The following is an 18,253-nucleotide window of genomic DNA, read 5'->3' on the forward strand; positions in this document are numbered from 1 at the left end:
AAAAGTGCAGGCAAAAAAGAATCAATATTTCACACATCATCTAATCTGTTATTATCAGCAACAAATAAACAGCTACCAAAGGCTGACTCTCTGAGAAAAAGGTCAAATTGTTTTCCTGGAACTGAAATCAATTTAGAGGACACAAAGATAGTTCTGAGAATATTGAAGAGGTAACCGGTTGCAAAACGTTTGAAATGTTTGTGTTTTTTGTTTTTCTTTCCATTTTTGCTGTATTATGCATGCAAGACTGGTCACCTTTTTTCCCCCCTTGATATAGGTGACAGCTACATTTGCTTATTTAAATTACAACTCATTTTATCAGTGGTGTTTATGTAATATAAATAGATTACCCCACCCCCCACCCCACATTCTATGAAGACAAAGAACATTGTAATTATTATATAAGCCCACAGAACATGATGTGGTTCATGTCCTTGGTGTCCTTAAAGGCCTCGCAGTGAAGGAGAAAATGATTTAAACACACAGAAGACACGAGTCCTGAATGCCTCGAGCATGTTGTCAAGATCACTCAGTGTGAGAAATTAATGACGAGTGTGTAGTCTCTTGGGCCACAACTTGTTTAAGCCATTTGAGCCACATATTTAATATAAATTCAAGGCACTTAATGAGTCAAATCAAAAGTATAAGAGAAACACGGGAATAAAAAATGTAGTGTACCTGAATGTACACAAACACAGCATGTATCTGTAAATGCATATGTGAACACATTGATTAAAACTTTGTATTTGCATGCTTTCATGCATAAAATAGAAGAGCGTTTTTAGGATTGGAAAGACACTGTTACACAATTATGCATGTACTGACAAAAAATACTAGTATTTCATTAAATTAAATAGTAATTTATTTATTTTTTCAGGTTTTTGCATGCAATTTGAATCACAGTGTCGAATAATCTATTTAACTTTGTGATAAAATTGAAGTGAGAAAGTAAATCTTACCTAAAACATTAAAAAATAATATGACCTCAACATATGGTACACAAAACACAATAACATTAACAATCGATGGCTATTTTTTACCTACGAATAAATCATTTAGAAAATGAACTACATCAGGCACCGCAAAACAATTGAACAAAGTTAACAACATCAGCAAAAGCATCAGTGTAAAAACATTGGGATGATTCCAAATAACACAGTCTGCAGTTTTAAGTTAAGTAGAAATGAAGTAAGAAGTGTTATTTTATGTTTTTGATTAGTTGAATACATTAATAAACACATTATTATTATTTTGATTGTGCTTTAGCTCAAAACGGTATTTTTCAGATTTGTCCAGATGATAATGCAATACGCCAAAGAAGCAGAATTTATGATGCCATTGTTGTCGGATTTTATTGCTGATTTGACTTAAACACAGATTTTCATCCCAATTTGTATTGTTATCATTTCAGTAGTATATTTAAATGAACAACTAGGAAACTCATGTTTGTAATAATTCCAATAGCACGTGAAGGCAGCATAAAACACTGTTTCACAGTAATCCAGTTTGAAATGTTGACTACAAACAGAGGTTTTTCAAATATTCTGTCGTGTAAACTCTCCGTGTTTATGATTTTTGCAGCCTTTAGCCGCTGCTAGCAATGTGCTGGATCCTTCACTGGAAACTAAAAGTAACACACTCCCGCTAAACTCTTTGAATTCTTGCATCTAGAAACAATACAAGTCGACACCATTATGACTAAAAGTTTGCCAAGAAGTATTCTAAAGCAAGGAATCTGATTTGACTCTGGTGTAAGAATATCCATAGCAGATTGGTGAGATTGGTGGGTGTGGTCTTGGATGGTAACCCGCCCAGTGCATTATGGGTGTTGAAGTTTTCTTGGCAAAAGGGAAGACAACAGCCTTTTTTCTCTATTTTCTCTAGGTTGGGTAGGACAGATTTTAAAAAATGTTTTCACCTTTCTACTCAGGCAGCCAAGATTTATTGAAAACCCTTTTTGCCAGCAGTGAAGAACCACTTTAAGCTATTGAAATCTGGTTTCAAGATGATTGGTGAGTGAACTAATTTGTCTTAAAGCGACTTTGCTTTATAGGCCAAGTAGTATAGCAACTTGGCATATTAAGAATGTTTCAGCATTTTACAACACCATCAAACATGAATCATTAAAATCAGAATTTATTTCCTAAAACAAAAGAATTAATCCCTGATTCACCTGTTTTTACTACAGACAAATATACCTCATTTTATGGCTATCAAATGGATACTCTAAGATTATCTAGATTTTCCTCTCAAACCTTTTCTCTTGATGTTGTTTTCCATGTGCATATCTCAGCTTTGATGTCTATCTCTGAAGGCTGGTACATCAGGATGAAAAAGGGCAGACATGCCATCACCTAAACATAGTATGGCAATTACATGCAGGGACTAAGTTACATGAAACATTCTTGTGCATGAAGGGAAAAAAATAGGCGGGAATAACAGAAAGACGGAGAGGGAGTTAGAGAATTGGGCCAGTGCGTAGTTTTAATTCCCAGCAGGGATTGTGGGAACTCATTCACATTCCAAGTCTTCATAATTAGACTCCATTCAGCAGCCAGTGCACTGTGCTGTAAACTGTAAATTTTGCTTCTTATTAAAGAGAAAGTAAGAGACTAAGACAGAGAAAAAAGAGAGAGAGAGAGAGAGAGAGAGAGAGAGAGAGGAGGGAAAAAAACAGATGCAGGATGAAATGACCCAGTTTCCATAAACGTGAGTTAGATGAGGATGTGAGGGGAAGAAAATATTTTCTAGGTAATTACTGAAAACACATATGGAGTTTAATCATCAAGGGGTTTCGCATGAGGGCATCAAAATCAGATGTTGTGTCACATAAAAAGCCACATAAAACTGTTAAAATTAATAGTTGAATCAGGCTGTACTTTCTTAAAAGCTTGGAAAAATGGCCAGCATGTAAAATATTAGTTCACACACACTAAATATTTAGTGTAGGATTTACTTTGAAGCATTTTTGTACTCAGAAATTGCTAGTTAAATTTCACAAATAATCATAAAAATGGGCAAGAAACAGTAGATCAAATGTGGAATTTTGAAGTAGGCCTAGAAAGACTTTATTTTTTTTACAGTGCAAACATTTCTGTCATCATTTATTCACCCTCATGTCATTCCAAGCCTGCTCTTTTCTATAGCAACGATTTCAGAACCATGACTGAAAAAAGCATAATAAAAGTGATTAATATTCCTAGTCTTCTAAAGCAGTTTGATGTGAGAAACAGAACAGACTAAAATGTAAGTTATTAATCACCGTAATCTGCAATGAGACGTGTGTTAACCAATGCCGTTTGACGTTGTTCGTCAGACCAGTGCGTCTCTGTTTTTGAGCTTGCACAAGCATGAATGAGATCTAACTGGTAAAACAGTGAACCTTTAATGTTTTTTCCACTCCCGCTGATTTCAGACAACTCGCCCAAAAAGCTTGTAAATAAATATTCTCCATATCTATAGTTACTTCTAAACACTGATTGGAGTTGTGAAAATATCATTGGACAGGGAAGAAAAAAATTCATTCCAATAAGGACACCGATTTGTATGTAATATGAATGAATGATTCATATGTTAAGAATTAAAATAAGGGTAATTCCTATAACGGTGATGGTTTTTGAGGAGAACCTCTTATAAAACAGTTTTTCTGATGTTTTTCTGATTATCCTGACAATTGTATCTCTCACAGTAACAAGAGATGAGATAAAATAAAATAAACACCACAGCAAGAGCACAGGATCAACTGGCTCGAAGTTATCTTAGATGATCAAAGTCTCGACAGAAAGCTGCTGAAATAATTGTACAGTTCGCACCTTTTCGTGTTCTTACTGTGAATCCTCAATTTTACTGGGGGTAAAAGTAAAAACCTCACATAAACAAGGAAAATGCCCAACAAGCAATTTTGCATTTAAAAGATATCTAATAGCCGTCCAAACACAGCCCTGACGTCTAGGCTAAACCAAGACAAAATTTGGGCTGTCAGTGAAAATTTAATAGACGTCTAACCAATGCAATCCAAGAATAGACTAGTCATCAACCCACAGGCTAGGCATAGAACATGCCAAAGAAATGAAACCAAACACCTTGTAATCACTGTTGACTTTGCTACATGATGGTATACCTCTCGCAAGTTATTTTGGCAAAAACGATATGTAACCAAATTCAAGGTTATTTTGGCTAGAAGTGGGTTACTCATAGCCAGACAATATATTCTACATGTATTACAATGTTAAATATCACCTTAAAAAGTGGCTTAAATAAAAAAATAAATAATGTATTTGGGGTATTTGTCTATTTGTGTTATGCTGTGTGTACCTGCCACAAAACTGCATTGCGCGGTGTCATGTTTGTAGGACACGACTGGAGTGTTTTAATGCCAAATGCATGCGTGTGCCATTAAGCACGTCAGGGGAAACAATGTTATTGGGGACTTGTGTCTGCTGCAGGTTTTGGAAGGATCTACAAAGTTGCAGGCACTTTGAAAATGGACCAATGCTTGGGGATCCTGCTGGACAAAATGTCAAGTATATGAAGGATCTGTTTGCAGATCAAATGTGTATTTTCCAACACAATAATGATTCCAAACACACCGCAAATGCAACGAAGTTGCATGCAATGAAAGTGTTCATGCTCAGCATTTTGAAGTCTTCAAGTGCCTCCTCAGTCCCCTGACCTCAAAGCCATTGAAAAGCTCATGGGAAATTATAAACCTGCATTGTGAGAAGTCACGCAGGTCTTAATGAAGCTTAACTTTGGGAAGAACGTAAGGAGGATTGGAAATACGTGAAGCATGACACACATGCAAAGTCTAGTGAGTCAATGCTAAGAAGAATTGTTGCTGTAATCAAAAACAAGGGAGAGCCAACAAATTTTTATTACATTGTATAGGCTATATCATTTCCTGTGAGCTTTTTGATTTTCTATGCCTTTTTTGCATAATACAATAAAACCCATATTTAATTATATGCTGGAGTTTGCCTAAAATAATGCCCAAATAATTTTGTCATTTTAAAATCCTAACCAAGTTTAGTGTATTCTTCCCAGTCTAACTCCTCTATATATTTTGATCAGGTAAATCCAGCCTTGGTGAGCATAAGACTTCTCTTTATAGCCTATTCTAACAATATATTCGGTGATGATCTGAATCAGTTCTTTTAGATAAACAAAAATTTTGCCTGGATGAGGTGAGTGTGATGTGAACAACAGCTGGCATGTAATGAGCAGTGAATCATCTGAACCAACCTTCACCTGCTAAGCTGCATCATTGATTATGATGATGCTCCAACACGCTTGCATTTGCATGTTCATAACCTTTCATGACTAACGGTGGACATTTTGCTTTGGCATTTGTTTTGTATCAAATTATTAAATATGGAACATATTAAAGTGACAGTGTAGGGTTCATTCCAGTTTTACTGTCATTCACAGCATTAGTAGGTATGCACAACTTCACGATTAGAAAAGCACATTAATCGCTCTTACTGTCACTGGTTTTCATAACAGCCATAACATTTTTTAACATTAGCCTACCATTTCAAAAGCATAACAGCGCGTTTTATACGGCTCATCACCGTGACTATATAAGCACAAAAAAAGAATAGGCTATTGCCATTAGTCATAAATAGTCAAAACAGCATAAGACCTGTGATTAATGTTTAGTTCAGAAATTCATGTAAGTGTCAGTGTCCTATTAATATTTTACATTTTCGTCACTATCAGCTATTTTTCTGTCAGCACGTTATGCTGATCATCATCGCCGTTCTTGTTATAAGTTTTCAAAACAGCGCAGTAGATATGCGGAACATCACCGTTACTGTGATTAGTGTTCATAACAGCGCACTACACACTGAACATCACATCGCTCAGTCAGCAGTGACAGGCAATCCCTGCAAACGCTGGAAGTCTCTTGTGGATCCAGGAGGAACTTTAACGCATTTCTCTGGAAGTAGGTGACATTTTTTTCTGAGACGTCTTCTTCAGCCTGACTGACACACTGAACTAGAAACACTGATCGACTGCCCTGATTCCTTCTGGACGGGCTGCTGAATCGGGTCACTGACCTTCAGGCGTTTCAGTGACCATGCTGGAAAATCACTTAGAAAAGAAATGAATTCTTTCAATGAAACATCGAACCTGGAGAACTATAACTATATTTTCGCCGATGAGACTTATCAACTCCTGACGTTCACCATCGGATCTATCGGTGTCCTGGGCTTCTGTAATAACATCATCGTCATTATTCTCTACTGCAGATTCAAGAGACTCCGAACTCCGACTAATTTGTTAATAGTGAATATAAGTGTCAGCGATCTGCTGGTGTCCCTCACTGGAGTTAATTTCACATTCGTCTCGTGCGTGAAGAGAGGATGGGTCTTCAATTCTGCCACATGTGTTTGGGATGGATTCAGCAACAGTTTATTTGGTCAGTATTCTGTCTTAAGTTCCTATCGACAGAGTCACCTGAATAAGTTTTCTTAGTTGGCTATACTTCGAATTTAATTCTAAGAAAGTCATTCTTAGGCTACATGTTGTTTTCTTATATGACTTCATCGATACAGATCAGTTGATTTGCATATTCCGTTTGTGATGGCTAGTTTATTCGTCTTTTATTGCAGCCTTGTCTGTTCTATCTGAAAACTGTCATTTATAAAATTGTTTTTGGTCAGTTGTCATTAAAATGGTCTCATATTGCTGTACACTCAGGGAAAATGTTAAGAACATAAGTCATAGCGTTTTTTTTTTTGTGCAGTTATGTAATTTGATACGTTTTAAAACGTTATAGAAAGTACACATAAACAGATGTTAAATATAAGCAAAAACAAATAATTTAAAATCATCTTGAACATACCTGCGTAGGTTTAGTCTATAACGGAAACCAAACAGGACCAAACTGTAGGCTACCGAGGTTTTAAAAGAGCAAAAATTAGGCTAGCCTAATAACGCACAGTACCACCACATTTAGCTATTTGGGATGCTATTTACCACAACTGCCAGGCATTAAGTAAACTGTAAGTAAGTTGTGATTCTTTATATTATTTCAGCTTTGTGAATGACTGAGAGACTTTTTGAATGGACGCACGAAACATCCTACATTTCTCGCGCGACAAAAGTCACTGCAGCAGCGCGCGCAGCGAGACTGGCAGGATGCTACCTCGCGACAAATTATCTTAATAACTTCTAAAAAGCTATGAGAACAAGACAACACATTGGAGTAATATCATAACTTATAGGTGTATGTATACCTTTAAGTAACTATGGAAGTAAGGAATCGCTGGTAATCATATGGAGAAGAGAAATAACACACTGCATTGATAACATATTGACATAAAATGAACATTAAATGACTCTGGGTAGCACAGCTGAAAACATTTGATCTTGTTAGAATTTGATGAGAAATGTTCACATTGAGGTCTTTTGGTAAGATCTTAGTAAATCAGAGGACAGTTTGAGATGTTGTTGAGATATTGAGATATCTTTTTTAACTTTAGAAGAGGCAGGAGATTTTCTTTGGATGAAAATATTAGGGGCAGGAAACTTAATTCTCTGCCATTTTGGCTTTTCTATACCAAATGGTCTCATATGATCATCATTTGATGCAATCTTCTTCAAGTTATTAAGGGATTTTTGGCAGCATGAATCAAATTAAAGGAAATGTATGGTATGGCTAACTTATCAGATATTGCAACAGCTTCATGGTTATAAGAACATTTATGCTTCATTAGGCCTATTTGATATTGTTTACAACGGAAAGCAAAGATGCAGCTTCGTAAACAACTGTGACACAATTATGAAAATAAAAGTCCATCTGCTGCAGGGAAAGATAAAGTCGAATAGAATCAGATAATGGCACTTTAATGGACCAGAAATAACCGGTAGAATATCAACAACGCATCTTTGAGAGGAAATGCTTTGAGAAGAGCTTTGTAATTTCATTTCTGAAAGATAGATGGTCATTTTATGCACCTGCGCCCCCAAGGTCACACCTGCTGTTATTCTAAGTTCAAAGACTATCATCCCTCATGATTGCTTCTGTACTGCTTCATTTGACGCATTTAGATGTGAAATTGGCTTCCTTTTATGCTTTTTATGCAATTTTTGCCCCCTTGAGAATTGACTAATTTAAATAAAAATGAGATGTGGCCCAGTGTGTAATCCTGCATTATATTCCACATCAAAATATGTGATGTAAAAAGAGGTCTGTGTGAGTACTTCTGACAGCTGAGAGGAAAAATGCGAGTTCTGCCTCCCCACCGGCCTGCCTCTGTCACTGAGGACTGCGGATGTCTGGGTAATTGGGGGAAAGTCTCTTGCCAGAGTAGTCTCTGTCTGTGTATACTGCCACTCTGGGATACAGTTATTTACTTCTAAAAATGAAATGATAGCAATTACTATGATCCATCATCTGTTGAATTTAGGACTGTATCCTGGGAGCTTGATTTCTGTAAAAGAGAGAAGGCGCAGTGTTTAGCATTTACATTTATTTGTTTAACACTTTTCACAATATATCTTGTTTTAAAGCAAATTAACATAAAATCGTTATTTTAATAGCTCAATATCTTCATACCTTATAGTTGCAGCTGGGCGATAATACATTTACAGATGTGTGAATCTCACAAAATCTGTCAAGAACATGTCCAGATCATTTCACCCAAAAATCAAAAGAAGAAAAAAACTAATTACAGTATATTTTGTACCAGTATCACATCCTTACAATTAATTAAAAAATAATACTATTAGCCTATATTTGTTTTATTTATTATAAAATGTTATTTTAAGTGCATGATAAATTGTTTAGAATTTATTCTAATGCTTTTAATTGACCTTTTTAAAAAATAATTTACTCCAGGCAGGATGATGAATCAATGTTTTATAGTATGGGAATATTATGAGAAGCATAAAAAAGTAATGAGAATTACAAACAAACTCAAAGACAAATATCTGGACACATTATGATGATTGGAATTTGAGCCCAGAATGTGCTTAATTGCCATAAAACCAATGTCAAAATCTATCTATCTATCTATCTATCTATCTATCTATCTATCTATCTATCTATCTATCTATCTATCTATCTATCTATCTATCTATCTATCTATCTATCTATCTATCTATCTATCTATCTATCTATCTATCTATCTATCTATCTGTCTATCTAGGTCAGCTGTCTCTTTATCTCTCTTTTCGTCCTTTAAGGTATCGTGTCCATCATGACTCTCTCCGGCCTGGCGTATGAGCGCTACATCCGTGTGGTTCATGCCAAGGTCATTGACTTCCCCTGGGCCTGGAGGGCCATCACACACATCTGGCTGTACTCTTTGGCTTGGACTGGAGCTCCTCTCCTGGGATGGAACCGCTACACGCTGGAAGTCCATCAGTTAGGCTGCTCTCTTGACTGGGCGTCTAAAGATCCCAATGATGCTTCCTTCATTCTCTTCTTCCTCCTCGGATGCTTCTTTGTCCCTGTGGGTGTCATGGCCTACTGTTATGGAAACATCTTGTATACAGTGAAAATGGTAAGGCAAACACTTTCCTTTAATTATGTGTGCCACAGACTGAAAAAAATGGTAACCTAAAAATTATAACATCTAAATTAACTGGTTTTATCCAAGTCAAAAATATGATTTAATAATATTTCTGAATTAAATTACAGTTTTTCTCAGTCGCTTTGGTGCATTTCTCATAACACTATTTACATTTGCACAACAGTTAATGCAGTTCTCAAAACAATTAGTACAAACTGCAAAACCTAGTTGATAACCTGCAAAAGCGTGTCACTTGCTCAAAATGGATAGCTCATTCCTCAAAAGCAAGTATTTATGTCAATGAAAGTGTCAGTGTCATCAAAATGAAAAGTCCTGACACCATCGTTTATGAACAAGATAGTCAAATGGCTTAGTCATGTTTTCATTATGACAGTTTACTCTGTAAATGTTTTCCAATGATAAAAGTCAGATCTTGGTGACACTACCTGAAAATGCTCAAGATAGCACTATATACTATTTGCACAGCCATTTGAAAAGATACAGTAAAGTTAAACATTACTGTATTTATGAGGTAACTGGGTACAAGACACTGAATATGTATGTTTCACATTTTTACTGCATATGCTCTTTGCAATTCTAATTTGTTCACAGCATTGTGCAAAAGAAAAAATACACCCTTATTTACAACAAACATAAACTCCCTTTGGGTAGAGCTGTGCACAACTGTACACAATATTGCAGTAGGCCTATATGATGTATTGGAACTGAACATACAACATACATAGGACTGTAATCATTCATGCACATCCAGACGTTCCTCTCTGTCTGGTCACATAATTTCATTTACATCCCAGCGAATATCATCTCTTGCTCAATTGCAAATTGTTCAATTTAGGAGACTTGTTCAGGATTTTTTTTTTATTATTATTTTTTTAAATGACAGATTTTGACAACTAGTTCAACATTTTTGTATGTAATGACTCAAGCAATGAAATGAGGACTATTAGTTTTATATGGAATGACTATTCAGCATTCACAAGTATAGTTAATTTTGACTGACATGACATAAGCAAATGATAATGTTGTAAAACAGCAGAGAGTTGTATGAAAGCAATTGATGCATGTCCAAAAGCATTTGCAATTTGTTGGAAGGAATGAGAAACTGCTACTATGATGTGCACAAATGACTAAATGTTGTGGAGGTTGAACTAACTGTTGTGCAAATGTAAATAGTGATGTGAGAAATGCACCAAAGCGACTGAGAAAAACTGTAAATACATACATTTATTCCAACAAAATCTATTTTTATGGGTTAATCAAGTAAAAAAATAACAGCTCTTTACGGTAACAATCACAGTGCAGCCGGCTTATGTAAAAGTCATTTTCTCGCTGACTTAGTCTCTGGATGCATAATTTATACAGGACGTATATCTCCTTCATTTATCTTTTCATTGATTTATAGTGGTTGTTTCAATACATGGTCTTATATATATTTATGTATATGCATACATACATGCACACACCACACACACACAGTTTTGGGGTTAACGCATTATAAGTAACTCAAGTTACATAATTAATAACTTTTTTCAAGTAACTCGAAAAGTTACTTTGTTTTCCCATTTATTGACCTGACAGCTCTCCTTTCCCCATGTTGACAGGAATCAGCTTAAAGGGATAGTTCACCCAAAAATGAAAATTAGCCCATGATTTACTCGCCCTGAAGCCATCCTAGGTGTATATGACATTCTTCTTTCAGATGAATCCAATTGGAGTTATATTAAAAAATGTCCTGGCTCTTCCAAAATTGATAATGGGAGTGAATGGCTGTATGTCTTTGGAAGTCCATCAAAGCGCATCTATTCATGATTAAAGTGCTCCACACGGCTATGGGGGTTAACAGACGGCCGTGCACTTCGACTTACGCCAAAAGAGTAACCCTTAAACTGGATGCACAACGTAATGACGGTAATGGACGCCTGTCGTGGTTCAAACAAACAGGGCTGGGCAACCGCGTTCGTCATTACGCTGTGCGTTAAGTTCAAGTTTGACTCTTTTGGCGTAAGTTGATGCGTACGGCCGTCTACCGGAAGCTAGATATTTTAGTTGATAAAGTATTAAATATGGATATTTTCTTACCCGAACGCATTGAATGACTAATACGCAAAAATTACTTTAGATTAATATCACATTTGTGTTTTGTATTGATGAAGTTAAGCAGTGAAAAAAAATGTCTTCTGCGTCCTATTGTTCTGAAATCCAGAATGCCAGCACAGCTGAAAGGTTTGTTTGAGCCTAAGGCTTATTCATTTTACTTTTGGCGTGAAAAGGCCTTTACATTTGCCAAAATAGAACTTTTGCTCCTTTTTTTAAGTTAAAAAACAAACAAGCAAGCCCAGTCTAGGTGAGAAAAAGTAATTCAAAAGTAACTTAGTGCGTTACAAAAATAATTAAATTACACAAATATAGTTACTTTTTTCACTTAATTCAATATGTATATATATATATATATATATATATATATATATATATATATAGGCACAAACTAAACTGTATTTTAAACCTCACATGACCTGTGATTTGCATGTCACCTGAGTTTCTTTCTTTCTTTCTGTTCCTAACCTTCATCATTCTCTCTTGTTCTTTTATAAACACACTGTCAAGCTGTTGTGATTTAGTAGTGTATGGGGCCAACACATTCTGTGTGAGGGGCTATTTCAACTAAAAGCCTATTGTCTGAAGGTGCTTTCAAACAATAAGCAGAGATGGTGATTGTGAGCGTAAATAGCTTGTGGTTTTCATCAGGACAGCTCCTGTGTGTCAGATTTGATCAGGTGTGCCGCACTGCCGCCCAGGTGGGGGAGGGCAGGACTGCTGTAAAATGATCTACAAATGATTGTGTGCTCACTGAAGCGTTTTGAAATAATGTCTCTTATCTCAGCTTTATGTACAGAGACAGCCGCAAGTAAGCCGTTTGTAGGTTGATTCTCATGAAAGCATTCAAAACAGCAACACTGGCTGAAGTTTCTGGTGGAATTATCTGTTGTTCTGATCAATGGCAGACTGCATAAATATATATATTTATATATGTGATGGCATGGATCAATATGTGAGATACAGCAGTCAATCAGAAAGTGTAAAACTGCTGGATCGATTAAACAAACCACAACAACCACAAAGTGATGATGTGCAGCCGACTATGTACCAGCACAACACAAGATTGCATTTGGATTGAATCTAAGAATTGTATTGATTTGAGACAGAAAAAAAGCATAGATTGAAAGGAACAAACAGCTCAGTTGTGAAGTGGCATCAGTTCATGCATACACACTGGTAATTGTCAATATAAAGTCCAACACCACTGCGATGAAGAAAAGCCAGTGAGACATAAACAAAAACCTGGCAGCACCTTTAATAATTTAGATGACTTTGGAAGCTTCATAAGGATACTACTAAAAGTTAAACCCTTAAGGCACAATACCAGACGAGACCCCTTGAAAATACATAAACACATTCACAGTGTTGGTATTCTTGCTCCGAACTTCACCCCAGAACGCACAGCAGGGGTTTCTTAATCATCCAGACTGCTTCTTTTCATTCGCTATTTCATCTTCCCTCTGTTGGCAAAGGGAGGGTGTACAAAGTGCTCTGATTGCTTTTTTTCTCTTACTGCACCTTTAGTGTCCTTGACTTTAGAGGATTATGCTGCCTCTGTGTTGTGCAGAACCGCTCCTCACGTCTTGATTATTCTGTTCTGTATGAGTGAACATGGTATACCAACAAATCCTTGAATAAATGAATCAAAGAATCAATAAATGCATTAATGAATCAGTGAATCAATAAATGCATGAATGAATTAGTAAAATGGGTAGATATTCAAATTGAGAGATTACTTAGAGTTGTATACATTTAAACATATATTATAACAGTTTATACTACAGGGCCGTTGAATGCTTGAATCTGATTGGTTGACGAACGTTCTAAGGTGTGCATTATTTCAAAGTCCTTTTAGCCTAAAAGGACTTTGAAATAATGCACACCTTAGAACGTTCGTCAACCAATCAGTTTAAAATCTGCTGCAGTCGATGAAAACAGTCAGAGAATGTGTCAGCTAGTCGTGTGTCCCCAGCATTAGTCTGCTATCAGTGGCTCAAACCTCGTTACTAACTCTAAGATGACGTTTTGGAATTAGCAACGGAGGCATTGGTTTAGATGCGTAAGAAATTAGTCCTACATACAAGAGTGTTTTAATGACAAAAACTTTACAAACGTCTTGAAATACATAATCTGAACAATGTTTCGAGGTGTGGTAACTGTAGTATAAGCGGAATAATTGACTTCAGGCCGTTGAATTATTAGAAAAATAATGCACACCCGAGGTGAACGGCCACTCCGCTTCGCGTCGTGACCGCATTACCACCTCGGGTGTGCATTATTTTTCTAATAATTCAACGGCCTGTCGCCAATTATTTCTTACTTAAAACATGTATTCCACCAAAAGGCCATTTATTATGAACTTGTTCAAGAAAAGCTGTTTAAAATGGTGAAACCTGACCTGTCAAAAGACTAAAGTTATACACATTCCCTTTTAACCTTAATCTTGATGTTAATGAACCAAAAATGCACACTCCTTATCATCTACCCAAATAATGAATCAATGACGGTGTTATACGTGCCTTGTCAGCAGCATGACTATACTGGGTTTGGAAAACCATCTTCAGTTTGACTCAATTATTTCAGGAGAAAACTTTGATCAGCTGTTCACACCATTGCGCACCCAAGTGGTGACCCAGTTCTGTTTTAGTTACACAATGGCAGGAGCTCTGAGAGATGTTCAGTCAAACTCAGCAAATTTTATTGCTGCTCTTGCAGCTGTGTGACGATAATGAATGCAAATTGTATGTTTAATTAAAGAAGCTTCAGTAGGGCATTATGTTTCGGAGCATATGACCTCTGTCTAAAGCCAATCAGCTTGGGAAAATATATATCTTTATCATCATGAACATAATGTGCAATATATTATGTGGAATCTGTTATGACCACCAGAGTTGGGGTTAAGTCATTACAAGTAATGTGAGTTACGTAATCAGATTACTTTTTTCAAGTAACGAGGAAAGTAACGGATTACTTTTAAATTTACAATACATTTTTGAGTTACTTTGTTTTCCCATTTATTGACTGACAGCTCTCCTGTCCCCATGTTGAGAGAAAAAGAGAAGTAGAGGTGTTGTGTGCGCTGTGTAAACATGATGGTTATTGTTGTTTTAGACTGCTGTGAGCAAGCATTTACTCATCTCACTTGCACTAAACTGATTCAGTATTCCTCAAAATGAATTAAAACAGTGAAATGCAAAGTCAGAATATTATGCAAACCTGCAATAATTAAATATGTTAAATAACTTAAATATACTTTATGTATTTAATCTCACTTTATTACTTTATTTAGTTACTCTACAAGAGTAATTACTAGCTACTAATTATCTTAAACTGTGTAATTAGACAATTAGATAACTGTACTCATTTCTTTCTTTAAAAGTATTGCATTACTTATTACTAATTACTTTCTAAATCCCATATCAACCTCAACCAGTTTAACAATACGAGGATAGAAATGAAACAACTCTTATAATTCTTTAAAAATATATATATAAAATTGCATAAATTATTCATGAACTGACCAAAGGGAAGGGAGAATGTTACATTAAAAGCATACATTTTAACATTAGACGTTAAAATTTTGATGTTAAATCCACTGTTTTCTATAGAATTGTTAGTCTATGAAGAATTTAATGCAGTTACATCAGAAGTAACTGTAATTAAATGCAGAAAAAATAAAAAATGATTTATTCAAGGGAAAAGTAATTAAACTACAATAGTTAATCAGTAATGCATTACACCAGCACTGGTTATGACTTTTATGACCATACAAATGGGTGGATGTATGATCCAGATTGCATGTATTATTTCTATTAAAATGAGCGTAAATCAATTGTTCTTATGATGCTTGTAAATCTGTTATGTTCTGGTCTATTCTATTCCTTCTTTATCTTTTCTGTCCTCTAGAATAGTAAAAAAAAAAATCTTATGTCTTAAATCTTAAATCTTATGATAGCAACTTTTACTATGTTTTTAAATTAATGTTTGCTTATTTTTAATGGTGTTGTGATGTTAAATTTGCCAGAATATCATTACGTTTGCTTGTCCATTTCTAGCCTTCTTACCTTACCCTATAAATACGGTAAAAGGAAATTCTATCTTGAACTTTTTCTTAGAACTTAAAAATCATATTTTTAAATAATTCAGAAAATCAGTTTTAACTTGTCACTTTTTAATAACACACTTATTTTTCCCAATACTGCTTTCTTGATCTTTCTTTGATCATGATCTGAGGGTAGCTTTATCATTACTAAATTAGGTGTCATATCAAACTGGTTGATTGTAGAGAACATTGGCAATGGTCTTTACGCAGCCCTGGTCAGTATCTGAAAATTAAATGAATAAACAAATATTGTTTAAATTATTTATTCATTTATGTTAGCTAATCCAAGGCTCTCCAAACAGTGAAAAATGTCACTACCATCACACACAATATAAAAAAAACACACAATATTGAATGTCATGACCTGGTCTTTCTTTATAGGACGTGTGATGTGCTTTACCAAATGAAACAGATTTATGACAAAATGTCCTCTGTTCTCTTCCTTTAGCTGCGCTCTATCCAGGATCTGCAGACGGTTCAGACGATTAAGATTCTGCGATATGAGAAGAAAGTGGCGGTGATGTTCCTGATGATGATTTCTTGTTTCCTGGTGTGTTGGACACCCTATGCTGTGGTCTCCATGCTGGAGGCCTTTGGCAGGAAGAGTATCGTCTCCCCCACGGTAGCCATCATTCCCTCTCTCTTCGCCAAATCCAGCACCGCCTACAACCCCGTCATCTACGCCTTCATGAGCAGAAAGGTCAGCAGGGGTCACTCAGACCTTTGAGATTTTAAATAAAAATATTAAAATAACTATGATGATAGATAGTAATATAAATATTAAAAATAAAATGACAATTTCTTAAAATTTTAGACTAGATTCAGCAGAATTGTACCTGTATTATTCCTTCATTTTTGGGACATGATTTTTTAATTGTATAAAATGTTAGTTAGTTGTACTGTAAATTGTGGCATGAAAATCTTTATCTTCAAATCTTTAAATGATAAAAAAAATTGAAAAGGAAGTTATCAAATACAGAAATAAAAAAAAAATCATATTTTATATGTATTTCATTTATAAAAATAAGGAATTGTTCAGACAGGATCTCGTACAAAAAGTAAAACTGAATACATGAAGTTGTCAGCAGAATATGCACTGTAAAAAAAAATTTTTTCTTCTAAATTGTCAAATAAAACAACGATTATTTGAGTACATTTTACAAGAAAATACCATTTCAGTCTTTCTACTTCAAAATTTTGTTTAATTATGACACTTAATTATTGTGTTGCTCATAGTTTCTTTGTACATGTATGACATTTACTAGCAATTTTTTATAATTTTTCTATTTTTATCTATCTATCTATCTATCTATCTATCTATCTATCTATCTATCTATCTATCTATCTATCTATCTATCTATCTATCTATATATCTATCTGTCATTTTGTGCAGTGCATCTTGATGAATGTATTTCCTCTTTCTGATTGGTCAGTTTCGCAGGTGCATGTTACAGATGCTTTGTTCTCGCCTGGCCAGTCTGCCACACACCATTAAGGACCGCCCCCTGGCCCACATCGAACACCCCGTACGTCCCATCGTGATGTCGCATAGCCGCGCTGACCGGCCCAAAAAGAGAGTGACCTTCAACTCTTCCTCCATCGTATTCATCATCGCTAGCAATGACACTCGTCCTCTGGACATCACCACCAAATACGATGATGAACCAGACATCAATGCAATTCAAGTTCGACCCCTTTGACATTTGCCGTGGTAACATTAAAGAATGGCATTGAAGTTTGTTAATATCACGCTAAATCAAAATATGCAGAAGATACAGCATACATAAACTCTTTTTATAAACATGGAAACACGGATTTCTTTGTGCAGCAGTAATGCAACATAAACTGACTTTTGTGTTCAGATCAGGAATCAATTGTAACTGCTGTAAGTACTTTATGAAAATGACTTTCGATCAATTATACCTTTTCCATCTCTTTTGACACTGAAACTTCCACCTTCACCCAGTTCCATGGGATGGTGAGATATCCAGCAGCTTAGATCACACAGTCCGTGAGTAGAATAAATTAGTGAGTGTCCTTAGATAGATTAGGAACACAGTGTTCATGCAAGGACTCTCCTGGAGGACGGGACGTTTGTTAAAGCATGCAACTCATCCCTATATGGGGAGGCTGCAGACCTGGAGCTGGAAGATAATACAGACGAGCAGTTTTACGCCCCTGGCAGTTTTACGCTCCTGTTGTTCCTGATGCGTCCAGTAGGGGAAATACTTCGAAATAACATCATTAAATCGACACTGTCCATAGTCCCGTCCATAGACTTTGACCAATTTTGAGTTTTTTTGTTAATTTAAATATAAACGTTACAGTGTCGATCTGTAGAATTATATTTTATATTTTATAATAAAAAATATGTAGATATTCAGTTGGGCTTCACTCTCCTCACTCAGCCTACAGAAGACTATTTGTTTTTGTAAATTAATAATACACATAGTTGGATCAGATGACAAGTATGATATATGACCTGCTGTAGAATAGTTATATTCACTGTAGG

The 18,253-nt window shown here is 35.6% G+C and overlaps 1 protein-coding gene across 1 annotated transcript; it reads left to right on the forward strand.

The window, feature by feature from the left end:
- Nucleotides 1-6,105: 6,105 nt before the first annotated feature.
- Nucleotides 6,106-17,547, forward strand: opn3 (opsin 3; the record flags this gene model as incomplete). The annotated part of the gene is made up of 4 exons (XM_081350863.1): nt 6,106-6,421; nt 9,193-9,512; nt 16,190-16,441; nt 17,175-17,547. The coding sequence occupies 4 exons, from the start codon at nt 6,106-6,108 to the stop codon at nt 17,439-17,441; spliced, it is 1,155 nt and encodes a 384-aa protein (XP_081206989.1). The 3' UTR covers nt 17,442-17,547.
- Nucleotides 17,548-18,253: the final 706 nt, after the last annotated feature.

The sequence above is a fragment of the Scardinius erythrophthalmus genome (assembly GCF_964197995.2).
Source record: "Scardinius erythrophthalmus genome assembly, chromosome: 21".
Lineage (NCBI taxonomy): Eukaryota > Metazoa > Chordata > Actinopteri > Cypriniformes > Leuciscidae > Scardinius > Scardinius erythrophthalmus.